The sequence below is a fragment of the Tupaia chinensis genome, unplaced genomic scaffold, assembly GCF_000334495.1.
Source record: "Tupaia chinensis unplaced genomic scaffold, TupChi_1.0 Scaffold000617_2, whole genome shotgun sequence".
Taxonomy (NCBI): domain Eukaryota; kingdom Metazoa; phylum Chordata; class Mammalia; order Scandentia; family Tupaiidae; genus Tupaia; species Tupaia belangeri.
In genome coordinates, this window is record NW_006160137.1 from 1,541,396 (window position 1) to 1,563,479 (window position 22,084).

General features: G+C 38.8%; 1 protein-coding gene across 1 annotated transcript in view; it reads left to right on the top strand.

Annotated features, from left to right (window-relative positions):
* STT3B (STT3 oligosaccharyltransferase complex catalytic subunit B) overlaps positions 1-9,880 on the top strand; it is a 75,879-nt gene extending 65,999 nt beyond the window's left edge. Inside the window, exons 14-15 of the mRNA XM_006158959.2 lie at positions 3,561-3,773; positions 8,353-9,880. Of these exons, the coding sequence (XP_006159021.1) occupies positions 3,561-3,773; positions 8,353-8,433 (294 nt within the window). The 3' untranslated portion in view covers positions 8,434-9,880. The remainder of the gene's footprint in view (positions 1-3,560; positions 3,774-8,352) is intronic.
* Positions 9,881-22,084: the final 12,204 nt, after the last annotated feature.

The following is a 22,084-nucleotide window of genomic DNA, read 5'->3' on the forward strand; positions in this document are numbered from 1 at the left end:
CCCCTGGGGGGTGATTTCTCGCTTTCTGTCTCTATGTCTCTCTCTGTCTGTCTGGCGAGCGCACGCGCCCTACAGTGAAAATCTCGCCAAAAAAAAAAAATTTTTTTTTTTTTAATTTAGATTTCTGAAACTTCTAGGTATATCTGAGATGTTAGAAAAAAATTGTTATAGATCAGTGTCTTTTTCCAAAATATTTATTAACACTAAGCTCAAACTCAACCTTTGCTGGGATGGCAAGCAAAGGTTGAGTTTGAGCTTAGTGTTAAAGCTTTTGGGAGACATTTTTCTGCAGAGTGTTGTCCCCAGTTAAGAAAACAGTGTGGTCTTAGGTAGGCCACTTTTTCTTTGGTGGGGAGGAGCATAAAATTACATTTGAACTATAGGGACCAGCAGATGGTGTTATAGCTATGTCCCTGAACTTCCATGTAATTGACCGTGATTTAAGTCCCTGTCCTGGCAACTTATCTCACACCGGGTATGTGTGCCTGCATGCCCAAAATCCCAACAGGGGAGTGGAGGAGGGATTCTGGTATGGCCATCCTCCCGGGGAATGATTCCTCACTTTCTGTCTGTTTCTCTGGCAAGTGCATGCACCCTATAGCAAAAATATCTCTAAAAAAAAAAAAAGCATTGAACTATATAGTCACTTCAGATGTCCACTGTATCTCCTCAGTGCGGATAGCTACAACCATCTGGACCAGAGTTTTCTAATGAGTTAGACTGATTATATAATTAGGTATAAAAGCCTAAGGGTCAGGCAGCAGGTGGTGGGGTGGCTATGGTGCTGGATTCCCATATGGTTGACAGTGGTTTGAGTCCCAGACTCAGTGGCTTGAAAATCCTGAGAGAGGTGTGTGCATATATGCCCCAAATCTCTCTAGGAGAGTGGAAAAGAAAGGGTAGCAGGACCAGCAGTTAGCGTAATGGCTATGTCACTGGACTCCCATATAGTTGACTGCGGTTCGAGTCCTGGACTCAGTGGCTTAAACTCACGCCGGGCACATGTGCATGCGTGCCCAAGATCCTGAGAAGAGAATGGAGGAGAAGGGATTGCAGCATGGCCATCTCCCCTGAGGGGTGATTTCTCGCTTTCTATCTCTCTGTGTCTATCTATCTAGAAAGCGCACGTGCCCTATAGCAAAAACCTCTCCAAAAAAAAGAAAAAAGAAAAGAAAGGATAGTGTGGCCATTACCTGGGGCGGTTCAGTGGGGGTGATTTCTCACTTTCCGTCTCTCTGTCTCTCTGGCAAGCATACACACTCCGTGGCAAACTTTTTTTTTTTAAAGAAAAGGTTAAGGGTTTGCAAAAATAAGTGAATTTGCACCAGCCTTGTGGCAGAAAGCCAGAAAAATGGAGTTGGGTATACCTGTGTTACAGAGTAGGCTCTGTCAAGTCATGTAATCCACAGACGAGTTGGTATGTACCATGGGCTCTTGTTTTGTTTTTCTTGTCTATAAATAATGGGGCTTGGACTGAAGAATTGATTTTGAAGGAAATATGAATATGTCACCCCAAAATACTCCTCTTTGACTTAAAAATTATATTTGAGTAGTTGGGGGGGGCGGGGAGATAAGTTCTGTGTAACCTCTTTTCTGTCTAAAGGCGGTATATAAATTCTTCTTTACTTGGGACAATTCAAGATCTTATCAGTCTAGAGAAGGCTCTAGGGGAATCTGCAAACCTTTCTTCATTAATCTCTCCCCTGTATTTATCTTTCCACACTTTCCCACTTTATTCGAGGCCTAAAACCTCTTTCCTTTGTCCTGTCATTTCTCTACCGAGTTGTTCTTTGTTGAACACATTTCATAAGCCAGAGTTCTAAGCTGCTTTGAGTCACTTTTTATTGCGGATTCTCCCGTGTGATGTGCACTTGGAAGCGATAATAAACTTGCTGGGTTTCTCTTGTTAGTCTGTCTTTTGTTACTGGGATCCAGCCCAACAACTAAGTCATGAGGATTGAGGAAAAAATGACTTCCTTTACCAACTATTTCTAGGGTTTTGTTTTGCTTTGTTTTGTAATTCTTAGATTATGTGACTATAGTACCAAGTTATTATATTTAAACTATTAAGGTTTCAGTGAAAACTGCCTAATTCTATTGTATATTGTTTTCTGGTTAAGTCAGTACCCTAGAAAGCAAAGAAAAAAAATTGCATATCTTATTTTATATCGTTACCAGGGTTCAAAATAGCTATTCAAACTAAAGGGGTTTTGTTTAGGCCGCAATTTGTGAAACAGATTTTATTCTTTTGTAAAATACAGTCCTTATGGTTCATATGGGTAGAACATTCCCTTGGTTTTCAAAAGGGTTTGCATATTCCTCTGTTCTTGCTCACTGTTTCTTCAAGGTAGGTGTATACAACTAAGCATTTGTTTTATCACCATTCACTTGGAATTACTCTGCAAGAAGTGGCTTTTGGGGAGAAAACCCACTGCTTTTATTATACATGGGTTTTCATTGGCTTCCCTTGAAGACCACTGCCTGGTCTCTAAACTCTTGCCAAGAAAGAAGCATAGTAATTTAGTTTATGATTAGTTCTCTGCTCACTAATGATAGCACTGAAGAATTTGTTTCCCTCTTAAGTTTTCTCAGCAGTTTTAGGCATATTTTATTTCCATGCCTGCCCTACTCAAAAATGATAGGAAAGCATGCAGTGTGACTTGTGCTGTTGCGTACAGGTGAATAAGAGCAGGTTACTGACTCTGGAAGAGGATTGGTTTTTACTTTCCAAGTTGAATTCACTTGTGCTAGGTTTGTATATCGACATAAACTTAGTCTGGGAAGTTTTTAAAAATCTCTTTCTTCTTTCCCTCCCTATTTTTCTCTTCATTTCTTATTCCCACGGTTTTGCTTTTTTAAACTCTTTTGTAGTTGCCACTTTCAGGGTGTGATATCACTGCTTATTTGTGTGTGTGTGTGTGTGTGGCAAATAACGCTCGGGAGATAAAACTACAAAGAGTAAGGTAAAGTCATTATGCAGCATATATCCTAGTAGAGCACACAGACTTTTTTAAACTAAAATATTAGCAGTGTATGCAACAGAGGAAAAGAAGAAGGTACTATAAGGAAACAGTGGAAAAGACTTATCAACTACCAGTCTCAAGAAAATATTCCCCCTGAGAAGATGGTATTTCTACCAAAGGGTAGAAAGGAGCCAACCATGCAGAAGAGCTGAAGAACCTGCCAGACAGGGAGAGTAGACAGTATAAGTATAAGGTCCTGAGGCAGGAAAGAATCCCCTTCTATGCCTTGTCTCTTGTGTCTGCAAAAGGGTTTTGCTGGGTTTATTTCGAAGCTGTTTTTTGTGTTGTTGTTGTTGTTGTTGTTGTTTTAATGCCTCTTAATGCCCACTCTGAAGGATTCTGTGAAACCTGATTCTGATATATTTAGTTCTCTTTCTGATTTCTTTCTGCCTTTTAGTGTGAGAACAGTTAAGAAACATTACTTGATTCTGTTTATCGATTTAAAGATAGACTAATGTCTAATGATAACATTTACTATCTTGTAACGCTGAATGTTTTCCAGTACAGTTAACAAACTACTGATGCCACTTTTTGCAGCTGGATTTTCGTACACCCCCAGGTTTTGACCGAACACGAAATGCTGAGATTGGAAACAAGGACATTAAATTCAAGCATTTGGAGGAAGCCTTTACATCAGAACACTGGCTTGTCAGAATATATAAAGTGAAACCACCTGATAACAGAGAGACACTAGATCACAAGCCAAGAGTCACCAACATTTTTCCAAAACAGAAGTATTTATCAAAGAAGGTGGGTTCCATGTCAGTTCATTTGTTTAATAGGGTAACTCATGGTTGGTTGGTTTATATGAATAAGAAGTACTGAAAATTACTAGTAAATTTCCATTGATTAGACTTAAGATTCTGGCTTATATACAAAGTAAAGATCAAGCAGTCTTTGGGAGCATTCATTTCAAACTGAGCACTTCATGATTCCTCAGCATCAACTCTCTTGATAGCATATGGTCATCAGTGTGCCAAGCTGAGATCTTTCAGAGGTGTTCTAGAAATGTCTTTTTCTTGGCTTGGTTTTTTCCATTCTCATAAGTAACACTTATCTGTGTAAGTAAAATAAGCCTTGGCCATCACTTCTCAAACTTGTGAAAAGTAAACATGCCAAGCTAGCAGGTGGCATAATGGTTAAGGCACTGGACTCCCACATGGTCAAACATGATTTGAGTCCTAGACACAGTAGCTTAAAACTCACGCCGGGTATGTGTGTATGCATGCCCAAACTCCCGAGAGGAGATAGCATAGCCATCCCTCCAGGAGATGATTTCTCACTTTATGTCTCTCCGGCGAGCACACACACCCTATAGTGAAAATCTTTCAAAAAAAGAAAGTAAAAATACCAAAATGCTCAAGTAATAGAATTATGACTAGTGCTTCATCCTTTTGTCAAAGCAAATTCATATTGCACCTTCATATTCTAGTCTTAGTATTATGTCACTGTTTTATTCATTTAATAAAGAATAGATTTGAGTTAGGTAAGTCTTTCTGAAGCAAAAGAAGAAAATCATTTATCTTAAGGTATTTATTTTTTAATGTAATATGACAAAACTTAGGAAAGGCAGGAATTATGAGACTTGTGATCCTGTCTAGTAAATATTTAATAAGATATGAAGTATTTTATAGGGAAATCATTATTGCTCACTTAAGCCAAATAGATCTCTAATCTTTGCTATAAAAGATTATTAAAAGTGGGTGTTTATATAGGTTGCCAAGCTGTGGAAAATGGGAAATAATGAATAGTAAGATCAAATGTTAAGGTTAATTATAGGTTGCTATTGTTATAATACTGATTATTTTTAGACCAATTTCAGTCTTAATTTTTAGAAGGAGGCTTAGGTTTACAGTTATTTTTAATCATTGAAGCGATTATGTTATCCCTTTGTTACTTAAAATATACATCAGGTATATTCAGAATACATGTAAGTTCAATGTGTTCTGTGAAAGTGCTGAGTATTAGATTGTGTGGTATGTAAATAGAAACTTTATAGATTATCATAGCTTGAGTAATGTATTTAAAGATGAAATATACAGCCGATACCCATTGTGTTAGATACATCAAATACATCTACCAGTGTTTAGGTCAAATGGTATGGTTTCTGACCAGCATGGGGTAAGAGAAACTGGTGAGTCATACCAGTGCAGGTCAAAGAAAAGTGCCGTTAGTCTCACTCACTCCTGAGACATCTAAGCTTAATTTTAAGGTCTTCTTCTGAAAAAAATAGGTCTGTTGAACTTGCTAATCATGTAGACCCCCAAAGACAGTGATCGTCCTTGGTCTCATCTCTTTTTTTCTTCCTATTGTTTCCCCAGAACAAACACATGTGAATGAATAAATAAAAATTAGCCTGGGGGTAGGAGCAGCAGGTGGCGTGATGGTGAAGGTGCTGGACTCGCACATGGCCGACCATGGTTTAAGTCCCAGACCTGGTGGCTTGCTTTCTCACTTTCTCTCTCTCTCTTGAACGTGTGTGCCCTATAACAAATTTTAAAATAATAATAAAAATAAATAATTCTTTAAACAGTAACAGGCTAGCCCAGATGGCATGGAAATTAAGGCAGCTGGCTGAATCCCACATGGCTGACTGTGTGGTTTGAGTCTCAGACCTGGCCGCTTCAAAAACATGCCAGACACATGTGTATACCTGCCTAAAATTTCAAGAGGATAGTGGAGAAGAGATTGCAGCATGGTCATCCCCCAAGGGATACTTTTTCTTTCTCCATCTCTTACTCTGTCTCTGTCTCAGGCGAGCCCAGATGCCCTATAGCAAAATTTTTTAAAAAACAGACAATAAAAACAAAACAAAACAAATTGTTGGTCTTGTGTGTCCAAAATATATATTGTTAGCCAGTTATGTGGGTTTTGAATGCATGGGTTCCATGATTTCATACCGTCTGTTCTGAACTAGCATTATAGTGGAATGCTTTTATTTGCTGACTTACCATGGCCTGCTCTGATTCTGACTTCGGAGCAGGAGGAGGGGGTACACACAGCAGTCATTCTGGCTGTTTTCCTGCTGCAAGGCTGGCCTGGCTCAGGTGGTAGGAGTTGCTGTCCAGGGCTTTAGAAAGACTTCTTGGTAAGGCTCACTGGCAATAAGGAAAACACATCCTTATGTCTCAGTTACATACTGTGTAGTCCTCGGGCACATTATAAACTCTCATTGAAAAGGTTTCATGTTAGAAATAATGATAATGAAGGATCTGACCTCTTGACCTGATTTGAATTTTTAAATGTAGTGCCCTTCAGAGTTTTTAACTTTCAGTGCTGATAAGTTAATAATAAGGTGATATATAATGAGGTTATTAAGTTAGCAGTAGTTTTTTGTTTGCTTGTTTGTTTGTGCCATAGGGTGCATGTGTTCGTGGGAAAGAGAGACAGAGAAAGTGAGAAATTACCCTTCAGAAGGGATGGCCATACTGCATGCCCTTCTCCTCTCGGGATTTTGGGCCTGCACACAAATGCTCCCAAGCCTGATTCTCAGCCTGCTGGGCCAGTACTTGTACCACGGAGTTACTATATGGGATCCAGTGCCCTAACCACCACACTACCAGGTAGCAGTAGCTAATTTTTTTAACTTTAAAGACTACATTTTGCCTTGTATTCTTACCCCTGTTAAAAAAGGATTATAAATTAAGCCTGCACCATTGCAGAGGTGGTAATGGTCTGCTCAACTACAGTTCGAATCCCTGGCCCCATCAGCCTGAAACAACAGGCAAATGTGTGAGTGCCCAGAATCCAATGGCTGGAGGACTGGAAGGGGTTGTGACAGTCCCAGGCCCTGGAAGGTGCTCATCTCTCTATTGTTCTCGCTCACTCTTTTATTCTCAGGTGTGTGTACAAGCACTCTACCCTGAATAAGGAAAAAAAATTGTTTTAAAATTGTAATTGTTTTAATATGAACATCACGAATAAAGGAACATGATACTGCATTTACCCTAAGTTTCTGAAACCTTTAAGAGTTGTATTTAAATGTGAAAATTGAAGAGTAGTCCAGTTTCTTGAGTCTTCATCCTGTTAACTCAGCACTTTGATGGTATATACTTCTACTTCTGAAAATATTTACTTTCTTCATTGTCTGCAGGATGTGCGTTAAATTGATACACATGTTCCTATGTAATTTTCTCTATAGGATTCAAACATTGCAAACATTTTTACAGTAAATCATACCACAACCAATGCAGTCATTTATTATACCAGGAAATCATCTGTTTAAAGGATTTTAAATGAGTTGTTAAGAAAAATGTTTTATTCTTGAAAGATCTGTGAATATCATAGATCTTTAATTTTTATTTTTAAGTTTATATTTTCCTACTTAAACAATTTTTGTTAAAGAATTTGCCACATGATTCTATTTTTCACTATTGTAGCTAGGTACAGTCACCCTTATTTTACAGGTAAGAAAACTGAGCCTCAAGGCTGGCAGGTGGCATGGCAGTTAAGCACACTGGACTCCCACATGTCCAACTGCAGTTCAGTCCCGGACCTGGCAACTTGCTTTCTCTCTCTCTCTCTTTCTGTCTATCTCATTCTCATTTGCGTGCTGTCTCTCTCTGATCAAATTTTTAAAAATAAATAAATAAAGTTAAATAATTCTTTAAAAAAATAATAACTGAGCCTCCAAAGGTTTTTTTTTTTTTTTTTTTTTTTGCGGGGGTGGGGGCGAGCTTTGTCATAGGGTGTGTGTGCTTATCAGAGAGAGAGAGAGAGAGAGAGAGAGGACAAGTGAGAAGTCACCTCCAGTGGGGATGAACACGTTACAGTCTCTTCTCTACTCTCCTTTCAGGATTTTGGATATGCGTGCACACATACTGCCAGGTCTGGGACTTGAACCACAGGTGACATGTGGGAGTCCAGAGCCTTAACCATCATGCCACCTGCTTGTCCCATTAACTTGTATTTCTTACACACAGTTGAATTCCTTGGATGCTAGCCCAGGAACAGCATTATCATTTTCTGATGTCTTATTCTAGAAATATTCTAAATATTATAACATTCTATCTTGCCTGGAAATTTGAGTAATGATTACAGCTAAGCGTTTAGTGGTAGAGCGGGAGGTAAGGGTCCATTTCTTTAATGGTAAAGAATGTGTGATAAACATCCAAAGAATGCTCTGATGGTCCTTTCATCCTAAAGCCGAGGACTTAGCTCCATTTGTTTTGGATTTCTCAGCATAGGCAGGGAGCTCCAGGGGTTTGGCCATAGGAAGCACTTGGAGCTCACCAAGACTGGACCTCGTCATGATGTCGTGAACTGTGTGTGCATAGACTTTTCATCTCCAAAGGCTGCACTAATACCATGTGTTCTGTTTTCCTTTTAGACTACCAAAAGGAAGCGTGGCTACATTAAAAATAAGCTAGTTTTTAAGAAAGGCAAGAAAATATCTAAGAAGACTGTTTAAACACACTGTTCTGGTTCCTGACTTGAAGCAGTCGTCCTTGTGAGAACCGGTCTTTGCCTTTAGCTCATGTCGTGTTTCACAGCAACAGAGGGTACAGAACCATCACCGGTCCAGGTTAATGTACAAAATTTTCTGGCAATGCCTGATTAAAAAAATAAAATTGACTTGTTGAGAACAGCTGTTTTTGATTTGTAACATGTGAAGCAAGACAGAGCAGCTGCTGTAAATGTCTAGCAGCAGATTTTTTTTATTGGTACATATTATCATTCAAATCTGAGAATTTGGACTAATTGCACCAAAGAACCCTCTAATTTGGTCCCTGGCACATGCATACTTGTCAATGTTTTTATTCTTTTACAAGACCTGCATTTTATTTGAATTACCCAAATAGCAATATGTAAAATACAAATGACAAAATGTGATGAGAGCTTCTTGAACCAGTAAACTAGTACAGGTCTGAGAAAGAGGTATTAGAAAAGTAATTATACTTCCTTAATCTATATTTATTTTCATGTTTCTCCAATGCAGAGAATGTTTCATCAAATGTACATTTTCTATTGCTTAATGTTTGCTCTGTCCATGAAGAAGCTGCTGTTTTAAGATGGACCTCTGAGTTAATGGATTCATGTAGTTCTTTATGTTGCCACATTGTTACTGCAGTTAGCAGTTGTTTTCACCAGGTACTTAAGGAGCAGATAGCATGCATTGTTCATTCAAGGGCTAAATTTATATCCTTTGGAAATCATGGCAGCGGCACAGAACTGTGGCTTACCAGGATGCGATTTGGTCTATTAGTACTGAGGTCAGCACTATGTTTACATGCAAAAGATTAGGGAAGAAAACCCTTAATATGGACAGGACAGGTATCCACATGCATTTTCTGTGACTTCAGAATGACAAAGGATTTGTAAACTTTGCCTGGATTCGTCTCATTTTATAAGTTTCATCCATCACAGTAATTTTGTTCTCTGCGCCATATTTTTTAATCCCTTAAGGCATTTGATGAAACACTCTTTAGTGCTATATGCATTTTCTTACTTTTATTAAAAATGTGACAATTGTCAAAAAATGCACTAAAATATAAATGGAGATTGAACATGTTCACTTTCCAGCTTATAGGCAACTTTATACAGACTTGAAAATTTTCTCCAGTTGTTTAGTAAAAGTGAAAGAGAAAGGGTTTTTCCTGCCACAGGATATAACTTTTTTTTATATGACTAGCATAACATGCCACTGCTTTCGGTGGAAAAGTGCAGAATAGTATGTACCTTTTATGAAGAAAATTGTAATTTACAATGTTCAGTGAGAATGTTACTGCTGATTTTCCTTTCCAAGGTGTAGAATATTCTTTGATTTATAGAATTCATTTTTGACCCAGATGATGGTTCTTTTACAGACCAATAAAGTGGCTGAACATTTTCACAAATAAAGTGTAACTAAGTCTGGATTTCTGATACCTTGTCATTTGGGGAATTTTATTTCACTTTGTTGCTTTTAAAATTCAATGCAGAGAAGTTGTTGACTATAGGGGAAATAAAGTTAATTCCGATTTTGTGTTAAGTGTTGTCTTTTTCAAATCTTTCTTTTTTGAGGGGAGTTGTTGTACAAAGCTTTTAGCGAATATATGTGGAAAATGTTATGTAGCTTAGTTACTTGTTGAATTTAGACCAGCTATTTTATTTTGCCTTCCTTTTTTATCTCAAGATGAAAATCTTCTTTCAGCTTTTTTGGAGGGATGAGGAGGGGGAAGAAACCTAGCCAAAGAGAAATTTATTTAAATAAAGATAAAAATCTAACAAAGCCCTATTCCATAAGGTTCTACTTAATCAGCCAAGAAGGTCTTCATGTAGAATTTCCGTATTATGCACAGTAAAGACCCTCTCACTTTTCTTAGTTTTATGAAACCACCTTTTGGCTCAGTATAGTCAGGAACATGCTGGATTGTAACTTATTAAGCTCTTTGTGGTTATATTGTAGTATGAAAGTGAAATGGTAGTTTGAATAGGTTGAAATATGGGATGACTGGCTCACATTATTCTTTCAGAATTTAAAGTCCATGACCTTGAAGTTTTAGGCTGTAAAATAGCTTTTAGTCTATAGTGTTTTGAGGTATAAAGAAGGCCAGAGGGCAGCAGGTCCAAAGACAAAATTTAGTCAACAGCGCGACATCTTCACTTGCTGGAGGTTGCAGTTGTAGGGTTTGCTTGAGTTTCTAGGCCATGAGGGAGAGGCCAGAAGACTAGACAGTGTAAAAGCATCCTATTGAGTAGTAGTCTTTCCCTAGCCAAGGGTTCGTAAGATGGTGAAGTTTGAAGATGCCCCCCCTTTTTTCCCCTAATTGTAGTATAATACATATAACATAAAATTTACCAATTTAACCCATTTTAAAGCATAAGTTCAGTAATGTTAAATACATTTACATTGCTGTCCAACCAGTCTCCAGAACACATTTTTCTCCCTGGAGCTGCTGCCGCTTCATAAAGGTTCTGTCAGACATCTGCCGGTGATCCTCAGTTGAGAAGGCGGAGTAATGGTTAGTGGACCTCGGTGGTCTGCCACTGAGAAGGTAGGAAATCGACACAGGCAGCAAACAGTAATAAAAGGTCATGATGTCTAATTTTTATTGTGAAATGTAACACACAACACAAAAATGTGCTCCTCAGCTAATTACCACAAAGCAAACGTTTTATCACCACTCAAGTATTTCTCTCCAAACATGTTTAAGTATATTCTTTCAACTATTATAATTATGGGGTTTTTTGTTGTTTTTTTTTGTTTTTTGGGGTTTTTTTGTACTGAGCTTTTTTTGCTTGGTATTGTGGAATTCATTCAGTTGCATTCATAAGTTTATTCGTTTCATTGATAAATATTTTTAAAGAATGTTTTTAAGCTATATTCATTTATTTATTTAATTTGACCAGGGGGAGGTGCTGCGGGGGAAAGAGAAGTGAGAAAGCAAGCCACGAGGTAGGTCCAGGACTTGAACCATAGTCAGCCGTGTGGTAATCCAGTGTCCTTAACCACCATGCCACCTGCCAGCCCCCACTGATAAATATTTAGTATTTCCCTATGTTTCTGTACTTGGCTTGTGTCACACATCCAACATACTCTTAGTGGACGTTTGTACTGTTTCCAGTTTGAGGATGTTAACAAATAATGTTACAGAGAGATTCTTTTTCATGTCTCTTGGTGCTTATATGCATGCATCTCTGGACTTTTACCTTCAAATGAAATTGCTGCATAAGATGTGAAAATTGCTTTCACGTCCTCTTCAGCCCTTGTCATTGTTTCTAATAATTGCCCTTCTGTGAGGAAACTGATCTCTCTTCATGTTTAGTTGCCTTTTCCAGGTTACTAACGAGATTGGCTATTTATAAATCCTCCTTTTATAAAGTATGTATGGTTCTAGTCCAATTTTTTTCAATTTTCTATTGGTTTTTCTTCTGTTTTTATTTATATATCTTATGTATGAGACCTTTATCTTGTATCGCAGATTGCCTGCACATTCATGATTTTGATGTATTTTTCAACCTTTTGTATGCCTACCACTTTCTGTGCCCAGTTTAAAAATCTTTTCTTAACCGAAAGCTGTGAAGATGGCCTTGTGTTATGTCCAGAAAATATTGTTTCACCTTTCATATTAGCTTTGCAGTCCACCTGAGATTCGTTTTGGGATGAGTTTTGGTTTTTTTGGAGTTGTTTTCATATTAGCATATGTATACCTAATTGTTCCAGCTCCATTTATTGAAAAGGCTACCCTTTCCAAGTTTACCCCTTTTGTAGTAAGTCAGATGTCCACGTATGAGTCTATTTTTGGACCCTCTGTTATGTTCTGTACAGCTCTTTGCGTGTTGACTTAATATAGCTTTAAGAGCTAGTAGGTATGGTGGTTAAGGTGCTGGACTTCCACATGGCTGACTGTGGTTCAAGTCCCAAATTTGGCAGTTTCCTTTCTCATTTTCCCTCCCTCTGTCGCTCTCTGGTGAGCTCATTAGCCCTGTAGCAAAATTTTAATAATGATAAATGAAATTAATTTTTGAGAGAGATGTTTGCTTTAGGAGGGCACATATAAAGTGAGAAATCACTCCCCAGGGAGAATGGCCATGCAGCAATCCCTTCTCCTCTATTCTCTTGGGATTTGGGGCATGCATGCACACGTGCCCAGCGAGAATTTCAAGTTTCTGGATTCAGGATTCAAACTGCCATCTTCCATGTGGGAGTCCAGCGCCTTAACGACTACGCAACCTGGCCCCAAATAAATAATTCTTAAAAATACATATAGCTTTAAGATGGTTAAGATATGATAGAGCAAGTTGTTGTCTTCCCTCCCCTGTTTTCTCTCTGTTTCTCTTGGCTATTTATGGTCCTTTGCTTTTTCATATATATTTTAGAATCATGTAAAAGTTCACCAAAACAAACAGAAGACTTGGGCATTTGAATCGGGGAATTGTTGAATTCAGGAAACATGAACACCTTTAAAATACTGAATCTTGGGAATCAGCAGTTAGTGTAATGGCTATGTCATTGGACTCCCATGTAGTCAACCGCGGTTCACGTCCCAGACCTGGTGGCTTAAAACTCATGCCGGGCGCATGTGCGTGCGTGCCCAAGATCCCGAGAGGAGAATGGAGGAGAAGGGATTGCAGCGTGACTATCCCCCCTGGGGGGTGATTTCTCGCTTTCTGTCTCTATGTCTCTGACTGGCGAGCGCACGCGCCCTATAGCAGGGGAAAAAAAACCTAAATCTTCTATCCATTAACATGGCATTTCATAACATTTTCTAGGTCATCTTAAGTTTCTGCTTTATAGTTTTCGATGGTTTTGTACATTTTCATAACTTTTATTACAAAAACATATGTTCGTTTTTGTTACAGAGTGCATGTAGTCACCAGAGAGAGGCCAGCAGTGGGGGTAGGGGCAGGGAGGAGGGATCTCCCACAAAGGGGATGGCCATGCCACAGTCCTTTCTACTCCAATCTCCTCAGGATTCATGCATGCCCAGTGTGATTTTCAAGCTTCCAGGTCTGGAACTTAACCTGCACAGTCGGACCAGTGGGACCCAGTGCCTCAACCTCCACGCCACCTTGGCCTTCAAAGATATTGTATATGTTCAGTTTTGGTAAGTACTGTGTCATAAAATTTTATTTTCTAATCGTTATCATGTAGAAATAGTGTTTGTATTCAACAATACAAAGATCTTAATATGTTGTTAAGATCATCCTAACCAAGTTGTTTCAAAGATTATTTTTTTATTGTGAATCTATCATAATTTGGAAATAATGACAGTTTTATTTCTCTCTTTTCTAATGGTTATATATTTTCTTTCTCTGCTGCACTGGCTAAGACATACCTAGTAAAATACTGCTTATATGAGGAAACATCCTCATCTTGTTCTGCATAGGAAATACTGTTGGTATTTCACCTTTAAGAATGTTTTTTATATCGGGACCAGCAGATGGCGTAATGGCTATATCGCTGGACCCCCATGTAGTCAACCGCAATTCGAGTCTCTGACCCTGTGGCTTAAACTCACGCCGGGCTCGTGTACATGTGTGCCTAAGATCCTGAGAGGAGAATGGAGGAGAAGGGATTGTGGCGGGGCCATCCTGGGGGGTGACTTCTCACTTCCTGTCTGTCTCTCTCTGTCTTTCTGGCGAGTGCACGTGCCCTATATCAAAAACCTCTCCAAAAAACGTTTTTATAGATATTTTGTAGAGATAACTTTGATTAGAAAATGGATTCAGCTCTTTTTCAGTTGGCTGTGAATTTTTATCATGAATGGGTTTTGTTTCTCAAGTACTTTTTTTTCCCTCTACTAATTGAGGTCATTCTGATTTTTCTCCTGTATAGTGAGTTACATTTATGACACACACACACACACACACACACACACACATACACACATATAACATAGTGAATGGCAGAGACTTTGTTCACAATATTTAATTAAAAGCATATTCCTAAAATGATGATATATATTTGGTAGAGTTACCTGGTGAAATCATTTGGGCCTGGAATTTTCTTTGTGCAAAGGTTCTAAATTACAGATCGTATTACTTACAATTACAAAATTCAGTTTTTTATTTGTTTCAGTTTTCTAAGGTATCTATTTGTCATCTAAATTTTCATCCTGGTTAATGTAAAATTATTGACAATATTACTTAATATAGTTTCTATGGTGGTGTCTACTGAGGTTGGTTTTCTCTTTTCTCATCCATTTGTCCCCCACCACTCCCTACTCCTTTATTTTCTAAGGCAGTTTTTTCTTCTGATTTATTTTGTTAGCTATTATTTTCCTAAGATCCAGCTCCTATCTTTAACATTTTTCAGGGTATTTTTAAATCTTATTTCAGCAGAATGGTATTCTTTTTAGCTTCTTCTGTTGCCCTTGTCTTTCCTAATAAGTGATTTAAAGTTAAAATTTAATCCACGCATAGTGTACGCTCCGTTCTCATAGGTTTGGATGAACTGAATGTCATTTTTTTTTTTCTAGAGAGATTTTTGCTATAGGACCACGTGCACTTGCCAGAGAGACAGAAAGCGAGAAATCGACCTCCAGGGATATGGCCACGCCACAACCCCTTCTCCTCAACTCTCCCTCTAGTATTTTGGGCACATACACATATGTGCCTAGCATGAGTTTTAAGCTGCTGGGTCCTGGACTTGAACCGTGGTTAACCACATTGGAGTCTAGCAACATAACCATTACGCCATCTGCTGGTCCCGTCATTTCGTTTAGTATGTATTTAATTTCCATTCCACTGCTTCTTTAAATTATGGGTTATTTATTTATTTTGGAGAGGTTTTTGCTAAGAAAAACATTTTGTTGGGACCAGCAATTAGCATAATGGCTATGTCGCTGGACTCCCACGTAGTCAACAGCGGTTCAAGTCCCGGGCCCGGTGGCTTAAACTCACACCAGGCGCATTTGCATGCATGCCCAAGATCCCGAGAGGAGAATGGAGGAGAAGGGATTGCAGTGTGACCATCCCCCCTGGGGGGTGATTTCTCGCTTTCTGTCCCTCTCTCTCTCTCTCTCTCTGGCTAGCACACGTGCCCTATAGCAAAACAAACAAACAAAAAAAAACTCTCCAAACGGAAAAAACATTTTGTTTATGCACCAATGATAATGATAGGAATAGGCGGCACCAAAGACAGCTCAATTGATTCAGCTTATGTAATTTTTTTTTTTAATGGTTTTTGCCATAGGGCACATGTGCTCACCAGAGAGAGGGAAAGTGACATATTACTGCCCCCTCCCCCTGGGAGGATAACCACACCACAATCCCCTGTTCTCCATTCTCAAGATTTGAGGCATGCATGCACACATACCCAGTGTGATTTTTGAACCACCACTGGGTCCTAGACTTAAACTGCAGTGAACCATGTGGGAGTCCAGCACTTTAACAACTATGCTAGCTGGTGGCTCCCAGCTTACCCAACTCTGGCTGAAAAAAAAGTGGAGTAAACTTTTTGCTTGATAGGTACCAAAACAGTTGTACCCAGTTCAGCTGACAACAGGGGCAGAGATTTTGATGGAAAATTTAAAAGGCTGGATCAAGATCCTAAAGTGTTCTTCAAAGAACTGTAGCAGGAGATGACATGTGGCTTTACCAATATGATCCTAAAGACAAAGCACAAAGAAAAAGCAATGGCTACACCAAGAGGTGGAATTGGTCCAGTCAAAGCAAATGTAAACTGATCAAGAACAAAGGTCATGACAATCATTTTGCTGAGATACTTAAGACATCTTATCTTGCCTGTTAACTTTCTGGAGGGCTGGAGAACAATACCATCTGGTAATTATGAGGGTGTTTTATAAAAACGCGTGCTGAAGCTTTACCAGACAGACACCAGGAAAGTTTCACCACAGAGCTCTCTACCACAGCAATGTTTGCTTATCCCTCTCATCATACAAGGGTAATTGTGTTAGAGGTTTGATGGGAAATTATTAGGCATCTATGTTATAGTCCTGATTTAGCTCCTCCTCTATTTTTTGGAGAGTTTTTTTGCTATAGGTAAGCATGTGTGCTCACTGGAGAAACAGAGGAAAAGAGAGAAATCACCCCTCAGGAGGGATAGCCATGCTGCAATCCCTTTTCCATTCTCAGGATTTTGGGCATGCGTGCACATGTACCCAACATGAGGTTCAAGCTGCTGGGTCTGGGACTTGAACCATGGTTGGCCATGTGGGAGTCTAGCACCTTAAACCACTAATGTCACCTGCTGGCCCCCCTTCTGACTTTTGTTTTCCTAATCTTAAAACATCTTATAGGGCACCTATTTTTCTTTAGTTAAAACTATAAGAAAAACTTCATTGACATGGTTAGATTCCCAGGACCCTCAGTTCTTTAGGGATGGATTAAATGACTGGTTTCATGACTATCAAAAGTGTTTTGAACTTGATGTATAGTTTATATGCTATGTAAATAAAGGTATATTTTTATATCTTAATTCCATTTTCCACATAATTTTTACAGTTTCTTGTATAAGCACTCAACAATGGAGCAAATAAATATAAAACAAATATAATTACTAAATTGTGAGGAAGAATTCAATACATTAAGTAGTTGGGGACTTCAGTACCCCACTATATAGAAAAGTCCAACAATGTATGTAAACTGCATGTTCATTGTGCAATTTTACATATAAATGAAACACATTTATAAAACACTCCCTCCAACACAAAAAATCTACATTCTCCAGGCAAAAATTTTAAAAAGAGGGACCAGCAGATGGTGTAGTGGTTTAGGCACTGAACTCCCACATGGTAGACTGCAGTTTACATCCCTGACCTGGTGGCTTGAAATTCACTCTAACCGTGTGTGCATGCTTGCCCAAAATCCTGAGAAGAGACCAGAGAAGCGATTGCGGCATGACCATCCCCACCCTGGGAAGGGGTGTTTTTTTGCTATCTCTTGTTTCTCTGGTGAGCCCATGAGCCCTATAGCAAAAATCTCTCCAAAAAAAAATTTTAAAGAAGCAGAAAATTTTCTAATAATGTACTTCAAATAAATAAAACAACAAAACTAAAAACAGCTAAACCCAGGTCAGTCTAAGGAAACAAGATCAGAGCAGAAACACGCAATTCCAAAGATCAATGCAACAAATAGTTTTTTGAAAAGATAAGAAAATAGACAAACCTTACACTAGACTAAAAAAGAGGGATGAGGAATAAAGCTCTAAAAATCAGATTAAAAAAAATAACCATTACAACTGATAACATAAATATGAAGGATCTTAAGAAACTATAATGAACAATACTATGCCAGCAAATTAGTTAACCTAGAATAAATGGCTAAATTCCTGTACACATACAACCTCCAAAACTAAATTATGAAGAAATAGAAAATATGCACAGATCAGTAACTAGTGAGGAAGTTAAATGGGTAATAAAAGAAAACCCCAAGACTTGACCGTTTAACTGCTAAATTCTACCATTCAAAGAAGTAATACATTGAATTCAAACTACAATAAATTGATGAGAAATACTTCCAAACTCATCAACAAGGCTAACATTACCTTATACCAAAACCAGAGAAGAACACAATGAAGAAAAATACTCCTGATAAATGCAGATGCTAGAATTCTCAACAAAATAATAGCAAACTGAATTCAACAACACATTAAAAAGATCATTCAGTATGATCAAGTGGGATTCATCCCAGGGATGTAAGGATGGTTCAACATAAATCAATAAATTGGTGATACACTAACAGGAAGGACAGAAACCATATAATCATTCCAAGAGATGCTAAAAATGGCACCTTCCCAAATTCCAAATTGAGTTTTTTTTTTTTTTTAATTTGCCAGGAGGCACATGAGCTCACCAGAGAGAGAGAGATACTGACTATACTCTAACAAGGCATGGTCACATTACAATCCCTTCTCCATTTCTCCACCCCATCAGGATTTTGGACATGTGCACACACTTGTCTTGTGTGTTCTCCAAGCTGCCACATTCAGGACTCTTAAGCATGCAGTTGGCCATGTGGGACCTGGCTGTCTGAACTACCAGGGTATGGAGCTGACTCCATGTGTTGGGTTTTGGTTGGTAAGTTTCAGAAGGTGAAAACTTAACCTGATTATGACATTGAAGGGTAGGGTACCCATCATTGACTCCTGGAAGGTTTATAAGGCAAATGTGACCACAATACATAATGAACATATTGACCAATGGCCAGAACAAGCCCAGAAATAAATCCACACATCTACAATCAACTGATATTCAAAAACAGGTAACAAAAATTTACAATGGTCTTTTCCTCCCTGGATGCTTGAGGATATACCACCATCATGAATGACACAGTAACTATCTGAACCAGGAAATTCATGACCAACCAACTACTTCAGAGGAAATAAATGGTCATTGATGTCCTTCAGCCCAGGAAGCCAACAGTACCTAAGACAGAAATTCAGGAACAACTAGCAAATATGTATAAGACCACACCAGATGTCATCTTTGTGTTTGGGTTCAGAACCCATTTTGGTGGTGGCAAGACAACTGGTTTTGACATGATTTATGATTCTTTGGATTATGCAAAAATGAACCTAAACATAGACTTGCAAGACATGGCCTTTATGAGAAGAAAAAAAGCATCAAGAAAACAGCGAAAAGAACGAAAGAACGAAATTAAGAAAGTCAGGGGGACTGCAAAGGCCAATGTTGGTGCTGGCAAAAAGTGAGCTGGAGATTGGAGAACAATCGAAGGAGTAAAGATTCTGCAATGACTATCTGCAGTGATTGTGTGGATTTTTCATAAGAGGATTAATAAACTAAAAATTTTCATGTGGGGAAAAAAAAAATAAAAAAAAACTCACAACAGGGACCAACAGTCTCTTTGATGAATGTTGTTGAGAAAATAGTAGACCCATGTCCAGAAGAATGAGATAAATCCTAACCTCTCATATAAAAAAAATCAGCTCAAAAATATTTAAAGACTTACTTGTAAGACCCAAAACTGAAACAACTGGAAGGAAAAAGTGGGGTAAATGTTTCAAAACATTGGAGTGGGCAAGCATTTTTTTTGGAGAAGAACTCAAAACACAGAAAAACAAAAATAAGATTACCTCAAACTAAAAAGCTTATGGACATTGAATGAAGAAATCAACAGAGTGAAAAAACAACCTATAGAATGGGAGAAGATATTTGCAAACCATACATCTAAAAAGGGGTTAATATTCAGAATGTGTGAGGATGTGTGTGTGGGGGAGAGGGGTTCTTCAAAATGTTCATGGAAAATGTGTATTATGAAAATAATTACACATGGGTCCCAAAATTTCTTTGCACCAAATTAAGTTCATATTTTAATTTCGTTTTCCATGAATGTTGAAATCCCCTTATATAAGAAACTTAAAAATAGCCCCCCCTAAAAAAGAGCCAGTTTACAAATAGGCAAAATAATGGCCATTTCTCTATTAGACATTTCTTTTAAAGACGCCTTCCTTATTTCTTACATGAGTGTGAGAAAGAGAGAGACATGCCCAACAGGGTCATCTCATTGTGATCCACCCTAACCTCAGCCAGTCAGGATCACAGACATGCATGTGCACACCCAGTATATACAGAGAGACTGTGGGACCTTTCTATGTGACCTCAGCATCATAGAGTGCTATGTTGCTGCTGTACCACCAAAACTGGCCTAGACATTTCTTTGTTAGACACAAAAGAAGACATACAAATGGCCACTAGGTATATGGAAAATGCTCATTACCATAATTCATAAAAAAAATAAAAATGTGACTCAAAACCATAAGATACCACTTTACCTTAGTCAGAATGGCTATAATAAAAGATAGTAAATTTTAGCAAGGATGGGAAAAAATGGAACCCTTACACGCTGTTGGTGGAAATGTAAATCAGTACAGTCATTATAGAAAACAGTATGAAGCTTACTACAAAAATTAAAAGTAGGGTCTGCAAGTGGCTTGGTGGTAAAGGACGCTGGACTCCTCCCGCATGGCTGACTGGTTCAAGTCCTGGACCTGAAGGCTTGCTTTCTCACTCCTCTGGCCTCCCCACCCCCTCTGGAAATATTAAAATAATAAAGTTAAAAATTCTAAAATACATATATATAACTACTGTGTGACCCAGCAATCCTACTACTACATATATACCCGAAGAAAATGAGGGATCAGCAGTTGGCGTAATGGCTATGTCACTGGACTCCCATGTAGTCGACCATGGTTCGAGTCCCAGACCTAGTGGCTTAAACTCATACTGGGTGTGTGTGCCCAAAGATCCCAAGAGGAAAATGGAAGAGAAGAAACTGCAGTGTGGCCATCCCTCCTGGTGGGTGATTTCTTGCTCTGTCTCTTTCTGGCAAGCACACGCACCCTATAGCAAAACCTCTCCAAGAAAAGAAAAAAGAATTCAGCATGTCAAAGACATATCTGCGCTGCCATGTGTATCACAGAACTATTCACAGTACTCAGGATTTGGAGTCAACCTAAACGTCCAGTGGTAAATGGATAAAGAAATATGATACACAAAATGAAGGGCCAACAAATGGCACGGAGGTTAAGATGGCTCGATCCCATGTAGCTGACTCCATGATTCAAGTCCCAGACTCAGCAGCTTGAAAAAGCATAACAGCCGTGTGCACGTGTGCCCAAAGGGACTGTGGTGTGGCTATAATCCCAAGGGGATGGGAGGAGGAGGGAGAATTCTCTTTCTCTCTCTACTCTTTCTCTTTCCAGCAATCACATGCACCCTATAACAACAACCAAATAAAAAAAAAATTAAAAAAAGGGAAGAAAGAAAATATAATATTAACCATGAAAAAGGATGAAATCCTGTCATTTGAGACCAAACGCATAAGCCTAGAGGACATCATATTAAGTGAAATAAGCCAGTTGCAGAAAGGCAAATACCTCATAGTCTCATAAATTGAATCTAAAAACATTGACTTCATAGAAGTAGAGTAGAAAAATGGTCACCAGGGACTGGAAAGGGGAAGAAGAGGACGGGGACAGGTTGACCAACAAGTACAAAGTTAAAATCAGGGCAGGCCATGGCCTGATAGTGAAGGCAGCTGAAAACCCACATGTCTGCCTACACAGTTTTGAGTCCTGGACCCAGAATCTTGGAAAACACACCAAGTGTGTGTTTGCCCAAAATCCTGACAGGAGGCAAAAATAAAAGAGAAGGGATTGCAGCATGACCATGCCCGAGTATGGGCTGGGGTACTTTCTCTCTTTTTCTTCTCTTGTGCGTGTTCTCCAGTGAGCGCACATGCCCTCTGAGGGGCAAATCAACATATATATATACGAAGAGTAAGTTCTGGTGATCAATTAACGTATATTAAGGAAGGTGACTATAGTTAGCACTGACATACTATATATTTCAAAATAGCTAGAGGAGAGGTTTCTGAATATTCTCATTACCAAAAAAAACAAAGGCAAATGTATAAGGTGAGGGCTCTGCTAATCACACTGATTTTATCATTACAAAATATATACTTGTGTTGGGACCAGCAGTTAGCATAATGGCTATGTAGCTGAACTCCCATGTAGTTGACTGCGGTTCGAGTCCCGGACCTGGTGGCTTAAACTCACGCCAGGCACGTGTATGTGCGTGTCTGAAATCCTAACAGGAGAATGGAGGAGAAGGGACTGCGGCGTGGCCATCCCCCCCCCCCCGGGGGTGGGG